The sequence below is a fragment of the Selaginella moellendorffii genome, unplaced genomic scaffold, assembly GCF_000143415.4.
Source record: "Selaginella moellendorffii unplaced genomic scaffold, v1.0 SELMOscaffold_8, whole genome shotgun sequence".
Classification (NCBI taxonomy): Eukaryota; Viridiplantae; Streptophyta; class Lycopodiopsida; order Selaginellales; family Selaginellaceae; genus Selaginella; species Selaginella moellendorffii.
The window spans coordinates 1,188,055-1,204,983 of NW_003314269.1; the positions used below are offsets into that span (position 1 = coordinate 1,188,055).

The window sequence follows — 16,929 nt, forward strand, 5'->3', positions numbered from 1 at the left end:
CGGCTGCAAGTCGCGAGCACCGAGACATAAGTTACACCGTCCGGCTTGACACCCTCGTCACACATCTTCTCAAAGAGCTGGATCACTCGATCGCTGTCTCCCTAGCGGCTGTAGCCCGCGATAAGTGAGCTCCAACTCACAGCATCCTTCCTCGAGACCGAGTTGAAAACCAGCTCCGCTTCGTCCATGCTCCCACATCTGCTGTAGAAATCTACCAACGAAGAGATCACGGCTCCCTGGAACTGGAACCCCAAGCTCGTGATCTCTTCGTGAAGTATCCGGCCAAGCTTCAAGGCTACCGAGCTTCCACAAGCTTTGAGCGCGCAAACGAGAGTCCAGACGTCTGGAGAACATCCCTCCAGTTGCATTAGCAAGAAAAAATGTAGCGTTGTTTCGGCCTGACTGTTTTCAACGTACCCGAGCATCAATGCCGTCCAGCAGACTTGATTTGGCTGGAAAATGGTGCTAAACACTCCAAGAGCATTGCCCATGCTGCCACAAGCCGCGTACATTTGGATCAAGCAGCTATGGAGAAAGATATCCAAGAGATGGTTGGTAATTCGCAAGGCTTGCGCGTGAAAAGCCATACCTCTTTCCAGAGACTTCAGCTTGAGTATCCTTCCATGGATAGTTTCTTCTCCTCGTTCCCTCTTTGCTAAAGAAGTGATGGCCTGGAACACCGCAACAAAGGTTCTGGCATTTGCTCCACTGCTTTCTCGTTGCATTTCCACGAAGAGCTCAAGCACCACCTCGCTCTGCCCATTCTCCACAAAACCCTGCATCAAAGAAGTCCATAGAACTACGTCACGCTTTGGAGCTCCATGAAAAACCTTCCACGCATCCACCACGCTTCCACACCGAGCATACATTTCCACCAGGCTGCTAGCTACCAAAGCGTTTGTGTCGATTCCCCTTGCAGTGGCAAGGGAGTGAAGAGCCATTCCTCTGTCAAGAGAAGAAAACTTCACGACGAGCTCTAGATCTTCCAAAACCTTCCCATTCTCCTTCTCTGCGAGGCTCGCGCAGGCCATGAGCAATCCAATAAACGTGACAGAATTCCCTTGCAAGCCCCGCGATTCCATGTCCAGGAAGAGCTGGAGCGCAACCCCGCCATGCCCATTCACGGCATAGCCCAGAATGAGAGAATTCCACGCGACGAGGTCGGGGCAATTCATCCGGTCGAAAGCCCTGCGCGCCTCGTCCATGCAGCCGCACTTGCCATAGAGATTCACCAGGCTGCTCGCCACGAACGCATTGGAATCGAGGCCGCAGCACTCCGCCTCGGCGTGGATTTGCTTACCCCAATCCAGATCCCGGGATCGCGAGCATTCCTTGAGCGACGCAAGGAATCTCCTCACCTCGCAATCGCTGGAGTGGGCGCGGTCAAGCTTGGAACGGAAAGATCGAGGTCGGGAAGTGGAAGAACTAGGACTCATTTGATTCTTTATATTAAACGGAACCCATGTCTTATAAACGATATTCGCGGTCCGTACTAGATTTTGATTTGATTGCATTTTTTGTTACCATATAAAAGGCCCTTTAGGATTCACACAATCAGGGTTTAATGGCAGTGATCGAGAGCGTGGACAAGAAGGCTAGCGCTGTGGCGGCGATGGGCGCAATCAAGAAGGGAAAGAAGAGGCAGCGAGACAAGGACGGACAAGCTGATACCAAGACTAGTGTTCCAAAAAGAAGGCGTGAGCTTCAGGAGGAGCCTCCCATGGTCCCCAAGAAAAATTCGAGCAGCAAGGTAACATACAAGATTGATGGGTTAGTTATCACTTCCCACAGTGACTTTCATGATTTCTGGCCGCGATCGGCATCCAAGCTACTGGCACCAGACTTCCTCCACTGTGCTAGAGCTCAAGAGCTTCACAGCCTCCTCACCCAAGAGCTCTGCAGTAGAGACCGTGATGATTGTGCCCCGAGGAACGCCCAGCTCTTGGTGGTGATTGGCGGGACGAGATGCCACATGATGAGGCGACTCGAGGACTTGTGCCACTCGACTAGATGTGCTGGAGACAAGATCTGGTATGGAGTCCAGATTAAGGAAGGTGGAAGCTTGTGCACGCTGTTCAAGTATATGTTTGATGGGAGGAGCGCAAGCATGAGCCGGGACATGTCCAAGGAAATCCATGCCAAGGATTGCAGAAACAAGACAAACAACATGATTCAAGAGATCCTCTCCCATGTCTCTGGGAACAAGAGCAACAGTTACTTCTCTCCAATCCGTGTGGAGAGCGTCCACCATTGACTGTAAGAATCACTCCTGTGTGTAAAAGCTTTAGAGTACATCAAAATGGAGAACAATTAAAAGTAGCGTGTTATTCCTCCCGATCGACATTGGTTTTGCTTCTTAGATTCCTGGTCCATTGCTTCACCAATATTGGCTGGCGATTCTATAACCGTGACATCCACAGATTTCAGTCTATTGATTTTGTTCTGGGCGGTGCCTGGAGAAATATTTAAAGGGCGTTAGTCCTTAATGGGTATGATTCTCGTTTTGGGTGCGAGAGGTCGCGAGCCCGATTCTCACAATGCCCCTGTATTTTCAACAAATGCGAAATTACTCGGCCGCCATCACCGTGCTCGGAATCGAAGAAGCCTTTTGCCTCGTCCAAGACCCCATTGCTCGCATAGGCGCCAAGCATCACTCGCGCGACCTTCATGGCATACCCGTGGATCATGACGCTTCAAGTGATGGTCTTATTGAACATATGCTGGCACGAGGGTTGTAGCGGGCATGGAATAAAAAATTTGTTTAGCCATCCCGGCCTTGGTATATACGCATAGCATAGCTTCCCACATCACTGCTGCTGGCTTTGTTAAAGAGATCAAAGCATGGGTTAAGGTCCTTGCAGCCCTATATGCTTTGATCATCACTGTCCATGAGATGTCATTGCAATGTGGCAATCCATCAGAGACTTGTTGGGCTTGATCTGTCTCGCGGCTCTCTGCATAAGATTTGAGCAAAAGTGGAAACACTTTCTCATAGGGGTGAATCTTGAAATGCATACCAACTACAACATTACCTCACTCAGCCAGTTATGAATAAGTAATAGGCTCACTGGTTGGCCTTCTTTGCTAATTTTTGTTTTAAGACCATTTATATTCTTAGCAATAAGAATTTAGTGGCTGATGTGCTAAGTCAAAGGGCACATACACACACACATTAATGGTATTTTGGTGGTTTTCATTAATTTTGCAGTGTCTTTTCCATATAAGTATATGACTGATTATTCTTTTAAGCTTATTTATGAGAGTTTTAAGCATGAGTAATGTTCAGAGACTAAAATCTCTTTGTATAAGACTTATTCTCTTTCTGAGTATTTGCTTTATTTCCATGATTGTCTTTGTGTTCTCTTGTGTAAGGATACTTGGACTATGCTTTTACTATGGCATGTTATTCGTAAACCAGTGTTGCATGATAAAAGACTATACTATGTGAAAAACAGGATATGTGACATTTCTTTATTGGTTCAGAAAGAATATTCTAAGTGTAAAATTGGATATTCTCCTAGTGAAAACGCATATTCCCCATGTTACTCCAGATGAAAACTCATTAAATATTCCCTATAAATACTTGAAAAATATTCCCCAGAATCTAATGCATTATGGGGTGTTCATGGCCATGTAAATGACCTCTTACACAGCCATCCAATGCAATCATAGCATACCTAACATTCTTTCTTTGTGACTTAGATTTGGATTTCTTGAATTTTTTTGACCATGATCAAGAAAAGCTCAGAGTTTCTCAAATTCATGAACTTACATACTATTTGTCATGACTTTCACATTTCAGAAGCTGATTTTTTTCACAAATATTAGAAAACAAAAGTTTACTACATAGGAAGAGGATTACATTGCAAGTAACTTTCTAGTTAATCATCTAGTAGTTCTTCCAGATCTTGCATTGGCTCCTAGTCTTGACTTCAATGAGGAAGATCATCTTCACCATGGCATCAGGAAATTATTGGAGTTTTGTTTAAGGCTTATGTCTAAGAGTGTTCCATGTACGACTGTCCATGTATTGCGAATGGAATAGAAGCCTTAGAGTGTCTCCAAATTTAGTAGACAAATGCTGTTGGGAAGGAGCTCGAAATGCTCTCCTCTCAAGTTCCTGTATAATTTTCTCAAAGATCTTTTGCTTCACTTGCATTGCTGGCTATGGCGGCCAATTCCAATCCCTCCTCTCTTTCCAGTGATTACCAAAACGGTGGCATGAATTCCAGCTTACAGTTGATCAGAAACACAATCAAAATGTGTCATGGATTCTCAACCAGGCTGATCACCTGGTGCTCATGATCGACAAGGCTGAGCACGAGCCTTGGAGATTTGTGGGTAAGGTTGACAGGTTAGGCAATCTAGACATAGAGCAGCAGCTATGGATCAACTACAGATTCATGCAAATGCAATTGATCTTTGGAGTAGAGGGCGAAAGCAATGAACAACTAGAAAATGCTGCTTATGGGTAACTGCTGGAGTGCAGAAGATCTGTCCCCCTGGAACCATTTGGCTGCTTTTTCTGAAGGATCACCACCAGCAAGAAAACGGTTTCTACTCCCATCATCACAGTGATGTGTTCGTGAGCCGATCTAAATAAGAATTGAGAGCCACATTGACCATGGTGGAGCCGTGGGTGAAGTGGAGGTTGTTGATTCTCGCTGCTCGCTCATCAATATGGCTGGAAATGAAGGCATGCTTCTTCGTGCATGTTCACACTACCACACTCAATCTAATTGTAAGAGGAGAATTTTCTATTGATTTCGAAATCTTTATCTCGGTAGGGAAGATGAAGCTATGGAAGTAGGAGACTAGAGTGCTGGCCGTGTGAATGCTCTGCTGGAGTAATAGCTGTTGTTGAAGGTGTCTGGATGGGGTTGAGGGATGCCACATCCAGTGACCAAGATCCATATCCCCTCCACATTGCAGTTCTATAGCAAAGAGATATTAAGTACAAATTTACGTGGTCCAATTACATATTGCCACGTGGAAGATAAATATTGTTTGGATAGACAAATAACACACCATATTTAACACTTATCTATCAAAGTAGATTTCTATAACTCAATCGTGGATAGTTATAGATTTTTTGACATTCACCTTACATATTGTAAGTAGTTTCTTATCATATTTGTTTAAAAAAGAAATATGGAATAAAATATAAACCAAAGGAAGGACCAGATGCCAATGATATGAGAATGGTCATGCATAGATTCAAGTGAACTCATTATTAAATCTATATAAAAATAATTGATATTATTTACTAAAAGATAGGATGAAGAAAATGTTAATTTTTTTATCATTTGTATTAAGCTGGAAAAATATAAAAATATTTAAAAAGAAAAAGTAAAATCTAAAACTAAATACATCACTCTTATTAATTTAGCTAATATTTAAAGTAAATGTACTTATAATAGAATAGTACTTATTTATAATATACATATGAATATTAATTTGATATTTAAATAAAAGGATTATATAATAAGTGAAAAATATTATACTAAGTGAATTTGACTTAAGAAAAACAATAAAATGCATTGCAGTAATTATGACATCATATGATAAGGTAATAGAAGAGAACATAGCCACACTTCTAAAAGAAATGATTGAGTTTAATGTTAAGTTGAATTTTTGAAAAAATTATAATTTTATTTTATACTAGAAAATATCATTCAAAACATAATATCTCATTTTGAAATTACTTAATAGTTAATTCATAAAGCCTTAGCTATTTTGTATAAAAATGTTTTTTCACATTCTTTTAAAAGAATAAAATTATAGCTAACAAATTTTTACAATATATAAGTGTTTAAGATCCACTCAAATGCATAATTACATTTAAAAAATAACCTTATGACATTTTGAAATTATTTTATTTTATCTTAGATGAAATATTCATTGTTGTGTTTGTATCGCTACTGTGTGGTATTAGTTTCTCAAAATAATCCAAGTAATTTCTCTTTTGTAAAAGCAATAATTCATTTTTGATTCCATGATCACATGCGCTACACTCACCCCCCCCTTCAGAGATGTCAATGTCCTCATTGATTATTGACTAGCAACCCCTACTAAGCCAAGAGGAACTAGCATCTTCATTTCCGCACTCAATCTACCAATCCTTCCATTGTGTAAATTAGCTATTCCATGTGAGGTAACTAGTTATCCACCCGTACCACAGTCCCACAGTGAATACCTTCATCTGTGGATACTCCACACAAGAGGAAGGATGTACGCATGGATGTCCAATACGTACAATTTCAAATTTTAGGGGTAGGAATATACCTTACTCAAGGGTCACTGTGCCACAGTGGATACCTTCATCTGTGGATATTCCACAAGAGGAAGGATGTACGCATGGATGTCCAATACATACGATTTCAAAATGTCCAATACGTACGATTTCAAATTTTAGGGGTAGGAATATACCTTGCTCAAGGGTATATTATATTTTTTTAAGTAGCCACTAATCAATGGAAATCAAACCTGTGCCATTTGCTTCGATACCAACTATAGCGCACCTTTTATCTCTCTCCCCTTAAACCAACTGGAAAAAGGGCAATTGCTTGATGAGAGAGCCCTTAGTGGCTATTTTATCCCCATTTATCCCCTAAGGTTCCAAGGATCCATGGTGATAGTATATCCAAATCTCATCCCATGATCACATGCGCTACATAAATTAAGGAAAAAAGATCTTTATAGTGCATGTGTGTTTGATATTTTATATTTTTTTATAAAAAATAAAATACAATATAATGTGTATATTTTATTATTTAATTTCCTACTTGACTCAATATATAGCTTCAATAGCACTTGAATTTACTTTTAATATATAACCAATTTAAAATAAGAACATAAAAAATAGAATCACGAAGATGTGGATTTCAAGTTTAGTAAATAAATAAGTGGCAAATAATCTAGGTCATAGCTGTTTAGCAAGGCACTAGTGGATCCTTTCAAAATTTGAAGTCCATTTTTGATAATTTTGAAATCAATTTATTTACTAAACTTGAAATCCACATCTTCGTGATTCTATTTTTCATATTCTCATTTTAAATTGGTTATATATTAAAATAATAAAATAAAAAATAAAAACTTTACATGATAAACCACCCAGTTCATTAATTGAAATTAATTTTATTGAAGACTGGATCCCGATCATGGACCATGTATGGCAAGTGCTCCAGCCGTCTTCCATGCTATCATTCCCAACACGCCCTAGAAATCGTCCAAGAAATGATCGCTGTAGAGGCTTCCCGATACAATGTAGCTCGCAGACGATTCATTGAGAAGGACGTGATCTCTTTTGAAAAAACCAGCGTAATGAGCTCTCGAGAAATCTTCCGCAGGAGAGAGAGGATGTTGTCACAAGCAATCTTCTCCCTTGAAGCAAGCAGCCAGCAAACTCGTCCAAGTGACCATTGTGGCTTCGAACGGCATAGCTTCCACCATCTCCAGAGCTTCCTCGTGCTGCTTTGGTCGTCCAGCGTGTAGTGGTAGTGCTCAATGCCCGGATCTATAGACGTCATCTCCTAGAAAAACTTCTTGCCTTGCTCGATCATCCCAGCCCGGCTGCAAGTCGCGAGCACCGAGACATAAGTTACACCGTCCGGCTTGACACCCTCGTCACACATCTTCTCAAAGAGCTGGATCACTCGATCGTTGTCTCCCTGGCGGCTGTAGCCCGCGATAAGTGAGCTCCAACTCACAGCATCCTTCCTCGAGACCGAGTTGAAAACCAGCTCCGCTTCGTCCATGCTCCCACATCTGCTGTAGAAATCTACCAACGAAGAGATCACGGCTCCCTGGAACTGGAACCCCAAGCTCGTGATCTCTTCGTGAAGTATCCGGCCAAGCCTCAAGGCTACTGAGCTTCCACAAGCTTTGAGCACGCAAACGAGCGTCCACACGTCTGGAGAACATCCCTCGAGCTGCATTAGCAAGAAAAAATGTAGCGCTGTTTCGGCCTGGCTGTTTTCAACGTACCCGAGCATCAATGCCGTCCAGCAGACTTGATTTGGCTGGAAAATGGTGCTAAACACTCCAAGAGCATCGCCCATGCTGCCACAAGCCGCGTACATTTGGATCAAGCAGCTGTGAAGAAAGATATCCAAGCGATGGTTAGTAATTCGCAAGGCTTGCGCGTGAAAAGCCATACCTCTTTCCAGAGACTTCAGCTTGAGTATCCTTCCATGGATAGTTTCTTCTCCTCGTTCCCTCTTTGCTAAAGAAGTGATGGCCTGGAACACCGCAACAAAGGTTCTGGCATTTGCTCCACCGCTTTCTCGTTGCATTTCCACGAAGAGCTCAAGCACCACCTCGCTCTGCCCATTCTCTACAAAACCCTGCATCAAAGAAGTCCATAGAACTACGTCACGCTTTGGAGCTCCATGAAAAACCTTCCACGCATCCACCACGCTTCCACACCGAGCATACATTTCCACCAGGCTGCTAGCTACCAAAGCGTTTGTGTCGATTCCCCTTGCAGTGGCAAGGGAGTGAAGAGCCATTCCTCTGTCAAGAGAAGAAAACTTCACGACGAGCTCTAGATCTTCTAAAACCTTCCCATTCTCCTTCTCTGTGAGGCTCGCGCAGGCCTTGAGCAAACCAATAAACGTGACAGAATTCCCTTGCAAGCCCCGCGATTCCATGTCCAGGAAGAGCTGGAGCGCAACCCCGCCGTGCCCATTCACGGCATAGCCCAGAATGAGAGAATTCCACGCGACGAGGTCGGGGCAATTCATCCGGTCGAAAGCCCTGCGCGCCTCGTCCATGCAGCCGCACTTGCCATAGAGATTCACCAGGCTGCTCGCCACGAACGCATTGGAATCGAGGCCGCAGCACTCCGCCTCGGCGTGGATTTGCTTACCCCAATCCAGATCCCGGGATCGCGAGCATTCCTTGAGCGACGCAAGGAATCTCCTCACCTCGCAATCGCTGGAGTGGGCGCGGTCAAGCTTGGAACGGAAAGATCGAGGTCGGGAAGTGGAAGAACTAGGACTCATTTGATTCTTTATATTAAACGGAACATGTCTAATAAAATATTCGCGGTCCGTACTAGATTTTGATTTGATTGCATTTTTTGTTACCATATAAAAGGCCCTTTAGGATTCACACAATCAGGGTTTAATGGCAGTGATCGAGAGCGTCGACAAGAAGGCTAGCGCTGTGGCAGCGATGGATGCAATCAAGAAGGGAAAGAAGAGGCAGCGAGACAAGGACGGACAAGCTGATACCAAGACTAGTGTTCCAAAAAGAAGGCGTGAGCTTCAGGAGGAGCCTCCCATGGTCCCCAAGAAAAATTCGAGCAGCAAGGTAACATACAAGATTGATGGGTTAGTTATCACTTCCCACAGTGACTTTTATGATTTCTGGCCGCGATCGGCATCCAAGCTACTGGCACCAGACTTCCTCCACTGTGCTAGAGCTCAAGAGCTTCACAGCCTGCTCACCCAAGAGCTCTGCAGTAGAGACCGTGATGATTGTGCCCCGAGGAACGCCCAGCTCTTGGTGGTGATTGGCGGGACGAGATGCCACATGATGAGGCGACTCGAGGACTTGTGCCACTCGACTAGATGTGCTGGAGACAAGATCTGGTATGGAGTCCAGATTAAGGAAGGTGGAAGCTTGTGCACGCTGTTCAAGTATATGTTTGATGGGAGGAGCGCAAGCATGAGCCGGGACATGTCCAAGGAAATCCATGCCAAGGATTGCAGAAACAAGACAAACAACATGATTCAAGAGATCCTCTCCCATGTCTCTGGGAACAAGAGTAACAGTTACTTCTCTCCAATCCGTGTGGAGAGCGTCCACCATTGACTGTAAGAATCACTCCTGTGATCAAAACCTTAGAACAATTGTGTTATATTTTCGTCTATCCCTGTCGATTGACACTGGTTTTGTAATCTTGTCTGCCGATTCTACAACCGTGACTCCCACCCACAGCTTTCAGTCTCGTGACTTGTTTTTACCTTAAACACACAGATTATTCATGTTATTCGATATTTCAATGGAAAAGAGACCAGGCACTGCGGTTTCCTGGAGGAAAATGCGCGTTAATGCTTCTTAATATTGTAATGGGCATTTGGTCTAGTGGTATGATTCTCGCTTTGGGTGTGAGAGGTCGCGAGTTCGATTCTCGCAATGCCCCCCCATTTAATTTGATTTAATTCCATTTAATTTGACTTAATTCCATTTGTGGTACAATTTATTCAAATCATGTTCAGATTAGAAATGCGAAATTGATTATTCAATTTTACAGTCAGAAAGGAAACAAACGAAAGAAAACAAAGAATTACTGTCACGCTTGCACTGCCCGTGACGATGAAACGGCAAACTTCCGGGTGGAGCTTGGATCTGTGAACGAGGCCTTCTTTCCGTCCGGGTCGAGCATCATCGGCCCCGAAAACCTCTCGTTCTTCCTGGGAGCGTTGCTGGATCCTCCTCCTCCTCCTGCTTCTGTAGAGATCGAGAACGCCCTCGAGGTAGTAGCAGTAACCGTGGTGCGCGGATATGGTGGAAGAATGCCCTCGGCTACGTGGGATTCCGGGACGACCTGGCCGTTTCTCACGTTGAAAGACGAGCCGTGCCTCCTTGACTGGGTCATCAGCGTCGGGACCGAGTTCTCGTAGTATGACTGGTAGATGGAGCGCATCATCGAGCGCGGAATGCAAGCCTCGAGAGTGCTCCTCGGAAGATAGTTTGAAAGATCACAGAGCTGGTCCAAGAATATCAGCTTTGCTACGAGGCCGCCCCTGAAAGGAGTACAAAACAAAACAGTGAGATTGCCAGAGCAACAAAGAAGAAAAACCTGGCTCCATCAGATGACAAATCCAATGCGGTCACCGCAGCGCCTTGCAGGAATGTTTTCATCATCGCCTTGATTGACATCTCGATGTTCTCCAGAATCCGCGAGTCCGAGTCCTCAATCTTTCGCTCGGGATGCTGCTGAGCAATCATCCTTCTCTGGAGCTCTCTGCGCTCGAAGCGGACCAGCTCGCTCGCAGCCACAACAGCATGTATGCACCTGACGTCGCAAGCCAACAGCGTAGATCAGAACAAGCGAGAGGAAAAATCGCGACGTACCTCGCTAAGCAGTGAACGTTATTGTTAAAGCCTCCGGCATGGATGTCAAAGCTACTGTCGTCCCAGACACTGGACGTCATGAGAGCAACGTACAAGTATGGAACGAGTGCCCAGGTAGAATCGCCAGCTCCTCCCAAGTTCAAGAGAATGGACTGGACGACCTTTGAGTCCTGGTCTTTGCTTGCTCCAAACTGGCACGCTAGCATCTTCACCTTTGAGACTGCTGGCTTCTCCGGAAAAGATGGCGGTGCGTGCCTTGCAAAGTCCGAGACGAGTGAAGCCAGCAAAGGTGCGCTTGATTCGAGGACTTGCGAGGCCGCTTCGGCGAGGAGGCATCGGAAGCTCAAGATATGGCCGGCTTGGAGCGAGAAGTTCATGAGCGTCTCAAGCTCGGTCATGCTCTTCAGCGCAGCGTCTCGGTCCCTTTTGCTGTGGAGACTGGTCGCAAGGTTCTCCAGAGCCTCTTTATTGGAGCGTAAGGTGATGTCGATGCAGTTTAATAGCACCGCGAGCTGTTCCCTGAGATCGTTGTCCAGCTTATCAGCTCCATAAGGCCCGAAAATTCGAACGAATGCTTTGAGCTCCGTCACGTCCGCTACCATGTGTGCTGCTGTTTTACCCACGGGCCTCGCACTCCTGAAGCTTTTCTCCGATGGTGTGAATATAACTCCCACATTATTGACATCCTTGATGATGTTCTCAATGTACCAGTCGCAGATAGTCGATGCTGCTGAGCCACCGACTTTAGCATCAGGCACGTAGTTCGGAATGAAGGTCTGCGGATGTCCCGAGATCGCCTCCTTGAGCAGGACTTCCCGAACGGATTGAGTTAAGTCCATGCCAACGTGCTGCTCAATTATATGGATTATAGTCATGTGGCGCTGGATGGAAGCTTCAATTACTGACGGCCGTTGCAAGTCTTTTTCAATGAGTGGAATCTTTAGCAATTGGGAGCGAAAGTTGCCGAGTATCCGGTCCCTCATGTACTGCAATAAAAGGTTACAAGATCATGCCATTACTTTTTATTTTCAAGCCTTCTTTACCTCTCTAGGAACAAATACATGATTGACGACACGGACAGGCTCCATCTCGTTTATCACGGAACAAAACGTAGTCAACCTTTGAACGGCTGCGTCGATCCTGCAGATTTTAACAATAGATTCAGCAAGAAGCGTTTGTAATAACACGGAAACACCCACAGTTTCATCGACTCCTTATTGGAAGGCTTGCTTTCAAAACCAGGTAAATCAAGGCTCACTCTTACCGACTTGTTGGAAGAAAATCCAGCTCTTGCTACCTGGTTCAAGCGCGAAGCTGCTTGCTCAGGAAGAAGCTGTAAGACAAAATGTGTTTTATTTTACAATCCTCTAGAAGCGATAGAAACATACCTGCTGATCAAGGCGTCCGAATCCTTCTTCTGAGTCGAGAAGGTTGATAAGTCCTTCGAATCCTTTCATTATGTAGTTAAGGAGCGTTTCGGCGTATGAAATCGCATCCTCCGCAAGCTTTGCAGGCTGCAACAATAAAGCTGTTAGAGAATAGAAACATTGCTGATCTGTTTCACTTCATCGGCCACACTATAGTGGGCATTTTCCGGGAAGGTGCTCGCGATGCTCAACCAGGCGCAGCAGTTATGAGGTCGTCCTTCAGGCCCATACATAGTATGACGAAACACCTGCAGAAAATATACGAGTCACGGATATAAGTCATACTCAAGCTCACCATGTTGAGATGTTCTCTGTAAAAACATAAAGTTTTCAGGGATCCGTGTTGAGATAGCACCTTTTGCATATCATCCACACTCCTACAAGACGAACGGGACGTCAGCAAATCAGAACTTAAAATTCAAACAGCTACCTGGACCACACGTAAGCCATGTTTCCTTCGGTTATTATGCTATCTTTTCCAGTTGAGATTGTGGCCTTCTCCAAGTGCCTAAAATTTATTGAAGATCGCGACGATGAAACTGTCATTATAATCCTTAGCCAGTCTTGGCGAAATACCTGTAGTAAAAAAGTTTGAAATCACGAGACTTTTCACACATTAACAAACCTACAGATAGATCAAAGTTGCTGTGCCTGAGCTTCTCAGTTTGTAGTTTAGGCAGTGTCTCCAACCGTTCCATAACAGCGAGAAAACTGTTACGCAAGTCACTTTCAAAATCTAGAGCAACAGCACCAGGGCTTTCAAAAAGTAATCGCATCCTTTGTGCTATGCCGGTGAGATGTCCCAGCGAAAATGCTCTTATGGCTGTCAAAACACATTTTTTTTCTTTCATGCAAGTAAAGACATTAACGACGAACCTGAGGCGTACTTCCGAATAAGCACAATAAGCTTGTCCATACTTTTTAAAAGATAGCCTATTGTATGATCAGAAGGATCAACAGTAACGGGCATAACACGATTTCCTTTGGCCCTTCCGACTACGAGGCCCGCGTGACTAAAATACCAAAGTGCTTCTGCTCGAGCCACAGCTAATGCAGCATACGCCATCTTCGAAGTACAACTGGTATCAGATCATGTTTACAGAAACTAAAATACAAACTAAAACAGCGTACCTGGACATTTGGAGCAAGTAGACTTGGCTGGTCCGTAAAAAACACGATCATTCTCCTAAGTTCAAGTTTCAAAGTTACTCGATGCTCTCTGTGAATGCCATCTGATTGAAGGATGGCCACGTCGTGCGCATCACTTGAGATACGCATCTGGGTAAGTGTCATGCTTTGATACACAAACATACTCACATGATTGTTTTTTCGACTTGTTTAGCAAGGTTGTACTCCATGTCCGCGTCCTTTTGTTTCACACGACCAACTTTTGCAAGTTTTCTTGATTCTGATATCTTGGGTAAAACGGAATGCTGGTATTCCTCATGTAGAGATAGGTACTGCGTTCAGACCGATAGTGAAGTAAGACCAAAATATAACAAAATTGTATTTTACCTCATCTCGAAACAATGGAAGCACTAGCGTATTTTTAAGGACTGCCTGCATTATTAGAAATTATTTAAAATCGTGTAAACTGTGCTCTAACCAAGATGTCATTTTACCATCACAATGTCGATTGCACCTATTCGTAAAAGTTCGCTGGGGCAAACTAAGTATCCTAAAAGCACCCACTCACGATAAGAATAAATGTTGGCCAGCTCCTGTGCCCTCTGTATTGTCCCGAACGAATAAAACTTAAGAGAGTACACTTGCATTTGTCACAAGCTTACCGCTGGATGAGCCGAGTTTGTAAGCTTTTCTGGATAGCGAGGATGATAAGGACTGAGAAAACCTTCACTTCTAATGCGCTCAAAATCAGATCCAAGATATATCGTCGGACCAATTGCATCCAGTATCTGCGACTTTAGTGGTTAAGAGACAAGCCAATGAGAGTATAATTTAATGCTATACCTCTCCCACCCTATGGCTCACAAAATTCAAATCTTCGTGCAAACCTTTCAGTGGGGGGTCGAACGAGTCGACAAACTGAACGAGTCTGCAGATCAACGTTGTTTGTAATAGTTAAGATTTGTGTAAACATACCTGTGGTAAAACTCGTAGTCTCTCCCGCTTTTTAAGATTGTGTGTGTTAGATTGTATAGCTGGAGTAGCATTTTCCTTGGAATCTAATTGGCAAGTAGCGATAGTTTAAAACTACAAATGAACAATTCGAGACGCTACCTTGTCGGCATACAAGTTGACTTTGACGAAAGCACAAAAAAGGTTCATAAAAGCATGTAGAACTATTGGATTCTGGTGTGGCTGGAACAGCCAAGAAAAGTTTCTAAGCACGATGAAACAAGGATTTACAATTTGTGCATACCATAAGCGTGACAACGGTGCTGCTCATGTCAAGGATCACCCGCAGCGCTTGCTCACGAAATGTCATCAAGTCAAGCAGTACCTGCGAAATAGAGACTTTACCGTACAGGCCGAAAAACAATTGTAAACTCTTACCAGCAACCACGGCTCCAGCGCCGTAAGATAGCTCTCAGCATTGTCTCGAAGCAAGTCTAATCCCGGCTTATCGACCTGACTAACTCACAGAAAACACATTGAGAATCACGCAAAACAAAGAAGAAAAGATCATTCACCTTCTCGGGTAGAAGCTTCACGGGGTGCTCTGGAAACTTTCGGAGGAGATGTGTGCAAAGCTTGGGAGCATTTGGGAAGAGCCCGGACTGCCAGAACGCATCCGAGAACTGCTGGTTGCCATTGTCGTTGAGCTCCAGGATTTCGCGAAGCCGATAGATTTTGGTCATGAGACCCTCGGCAACGTCTTGGAGCTGGAAAACCCATTCAATCTGCCGAAACTTTTGAGCGTTCACTGCGCTGGAGCCTTTGGCACCGTAGCCACGCCCTGCTGCCGGAGAGCTCGACATTGCTTTCTTCCAGTGTGGAGAGGACGTCGATGGCGACGCGGCTGCGCTGCTCGACTCGTTGTTCTTCACATCGTCCCAGTCGCTGCCGTGTTTGTCCGGGGAGTTGATTCGAATGTCTGGCCTCGAGAAGCCCTGGAGCTTCTTTTCGAGCAATTGACTCTCCGTCCCCATCTCCCTCCCTCCTGGAAAGAAACCAAGAACTCCGCTTTAGTCGAGACACACGAAATTTCTCAAGAACACCGGGCTCTAGAAACGCGCGGCGCCATAGAAACGCACAGATTTCGGAGAGCGCCATACCTGGATTGGAATGCCGGCGCGGTCGGCCGCGCTCCAGATCCAGGCCTCGCTCGCCTAGGGCATCCAGAAATCCCCGGGCGCGTATTTCACCTGTGATCCCTTCCCCGTCGCAGCTACGAGAGATCCCGTCGAAGGAGTGGCAACGATGGCGATGGAAGAGAGACGACGCGCGCTACGGTGGAATCTCGCCCCACGGCCCAGCTAGAATAGCCAGGCTTTCGGCCACAGCGATATAGCTTATACCTCCTCTACACATTCACAGTTGTGCACAGTGTTTTTCCTGGCCCAATTCACAGTACGATGATGGTCACCCGTGGCCGTACATATGGCCACGCAAAGAATGAGCCCACAACGGAATCACGGCAGTAACAGTGGTAACTAAATCATACTTACCCCGCCATCATGGTAACTTGCATTACATTTCAAGGATAGAAAGTAGCTGGGCAGGCATCGGACGGTCGAGATTCCACCAGTACGGACGGCCTGGATAAGACGAAAATAGAATATACCCTATTTTGACCCGTGCAGATTCTTTTGGAAGAACCCTAGGATTGATTGGAGCGAGCGCGATGGCGGGCGTAGCGGCGGTGGCGAGAGCGGCGACCAGGACGATCGCGCAGTCCTCGCAGCTAGCTTGTAAGTGACTCGCATTCTCTCGCGATCGATTAGGGCTTTCTTTTTCTCCTCTTTCTTGTTCTTCCAGCGACGAGGAGCTTCCAGACGGGCGCGCCGAGGCAGTGCTACTACGATTACGAGCACCGGGAGCATATGTATGAGATCTGGAACATGAAGAACCGGAACCTCAAATTTGGGCTGCTGGTGTGGGGCGGGATCGTCGGGCTGGGGATCGCGATTCCGATCTATGTCGTCAGGTTCCAAATGAAGAAGGCGCAGGCTTAGACGACGAAGACGAACTCCCGCGTCGAGCAGCAAGAAAACTCCTCTAGGTAGGAGTCTCTTCGTCTTTTTTCTTCTTTCATTGTTTCTCTTCTCTTTCTTTTTTCTGCTCATTGCTCTTCCTCCTCCCAGCTAAATGCATTGGTCAGGGCATGCAACGCCAGGCATCTTCCCCGTATAAAAAGACATCGTTTTTTAGCTCTTTGTCTAAAGGAATCTCTTCACGAATAAAAATGTTCCTTGAAAACTTTTAGGTTGAGCAAACACACACACAAAAGTGT

The 16,929-nt window shown here is 45.0% G+C and overlaps 5 protein-coding genes and 1 non-coding gene across 7 annotated transcripts; 1 reads left to right on the top strand and 5 right to left on the bottom strand.

The window, feature by feature from the left end:
• Positions 1-101: 101 nt before the first annotated feature.
• LOC112345334 (putative pentatricopeptide repeat-containing protein At5g59200, chloroplastic) lies at positions 102-491 on the bottom strand. Its single transcript, XM_024671790.1, has one exon. It carries the CDS (start codon positions 489-491, stop codon positions 102-104), a length of 390 nt encoding a protein of 129 aa, XP_024527558.1.
• Positions 368-1,436, bottom strand: LOC112345335 (putative pentatricopeptide repeat-containing protein At3g23330). The gene is made up of 2 exons (XM_024671791.1): positions 590-1,436; positions 368-525 (listed from the first exon to the last, which is right to left on the bottom strand). Exons 1-2 carry the CDS (start codon positions 1,434-1,436, stop codon positions 518-520), a joined length of 855 nt encoding a protein of 284 aa, XP_024527559.1. The 3' UTR covers positions 368-517.
• Positions 1,437-7,268: 5,832 nt separating this feature from the next.
• LOC112345337 (putative pentatricopeptide repeat-containing protein At3g23330) lies at positions 7,269-9,005 on the bottom strand. Its single transcript, XM_024671793.1, has 2 exons — positions 8,159-9,005; positions 7,269-8,094 (listed from the first exon to the last, which is right to left on the bottom strand). Exons 1-2 carry the CDS (start codon positions 9,003-9,005, stop codon positions 8,087-8,089), a joined length of 855 nt encoding a protein of 284 aa, XP_024527561.1. The 3' UTR covers positions 7,269-8,086.
• On the bottom strand, positions 7,533-8,060 carry LOC112345336 (putative pentatricopeptide repeat-containing protein At1g68930). The gene has a single exon (XM_024671792.1). It carries the CDS (start codon positions 8,058-8,060, stop codon positions 7,533-7,535), a length of 528 nt encoding a protein of 175 aa, XP_024527560.1.
• Positions 9,006-10,078: 1,073 nt separating the features above from the next.
• On the top strand, positions 10,079-10,150 carry TRNAP-UGG. The gene has a single exon. It is a non-coding gene; the product is annotated as a tRNA-Pro (tRNA).
• A 60-nt stretch (positions 10,151-10,210) lies between these two features.
• On the bottom strand, positions 10,211-16,024 carry LOC9635007 (protein NAP1). 2 transcript variants are annotated; one of them, XM_024671976.1, is made up of 23 exons: positions 15,752-16,024; positions 15,167-15,636; positions 15,030-15,104; positions 14,896-14,976; positions 14,754-14,834; positions 14,616-14,698; positions 14,484-14,568; positions 14,303-14,428; positions 14,135-14,242; positions 14,028-14,072; positions 13,830-13,972; positions 13,644-13,776; positions 13,389-13,578; positions 13,142-13,335; positions 12,943-13,088; positions 12,808-12,889; positions 12,650-12,760; positions 12,474-12,599; positions 12,285-12,418; positions 12,129-12,225; positions 11,086-12,071; positions 10,811-11,026; positions 10,211-10,754 (listed from the first exon to the last, which is right to left on the bottom strand). In XM_024671976.1, exons 2-23 carry the CDS (start codon positions 15,623-15,625, stop codon positions 10,301-10,303), a joined length of 4,155 nt encoding a protein of 1,384 aa, XP_024527744.1. In that variant the 5' UTR covers positions 15,626-15,636; positions 15,752-16,024; the 3' UTR covers positions 10,211-10,300. The 2 variants fall into 2 exon arrangements, with proteins under 2 accessions (XP_024527744.1, XP_024527745.1); XM_024671977.1 differs by lacking the exon at positions 15,752-16,024 and having other exon boundaries at positions 15,030-15,108; positions 15,167-15,259.
• Between the last annotated feature and the right edge of the window lie 905 nt (positions 16,025-16,929).

Excerpts from the sequence above, each read along its gene's own strand:
- LOC112345334 (XM_024671790.1), bottom strand. The coding sequence starts at position 491 with ATGGGCAATGCTCTTGGAGTGTTTAGCACCATTTTCCAGCCAAATCAA.
- LOC112345335 (XM_024671791.1), bottom strand. The coding sequence starts at position 1,436 with ATGAGTCCTAGTTCTTCCACTTCCCGACCTCGATCTTTCCGTTCCAAG.
- LOC112345336 (XM_024671792.1), bottom strand. The coding sequence starts at position 8,060 with ATGGGCGATGCTCTTGGAGTGTTTAGCACCATTTTCCAGCCAAATCAA.
- LOC112345337 (XM_024671793.1), bottom strand. The coding sequence starts at position 9,005 with ATGAGTCCTAGTTCTTCCACTTCCCGACCTCGATCTTTCCGTTCCAAG.
- LOC9635007 (XM_024671976.1), bottom strand. The coding sequence starts at position 15,625 with ATGGGGACGGAGAGTCAATTGCTCGAAAAGAAGCTCCAGGGCTTCTCG. Across the intron at positions 13,973-14,027 it reads TTCCATTGTTTCGAGATGAG|TACCTATCTCTACATGAGGA; the intron begins GTAAAATACAAT and ends GTCTGAACGCAG. Across the intron at positions 13,579-13,643 it reads TACTTGCTCCAAATGTCCAG|ATGGCGTATGCTGCATTAGC; the intron begins GTACGCTGTTTT and ends TGTACTTCGAAG.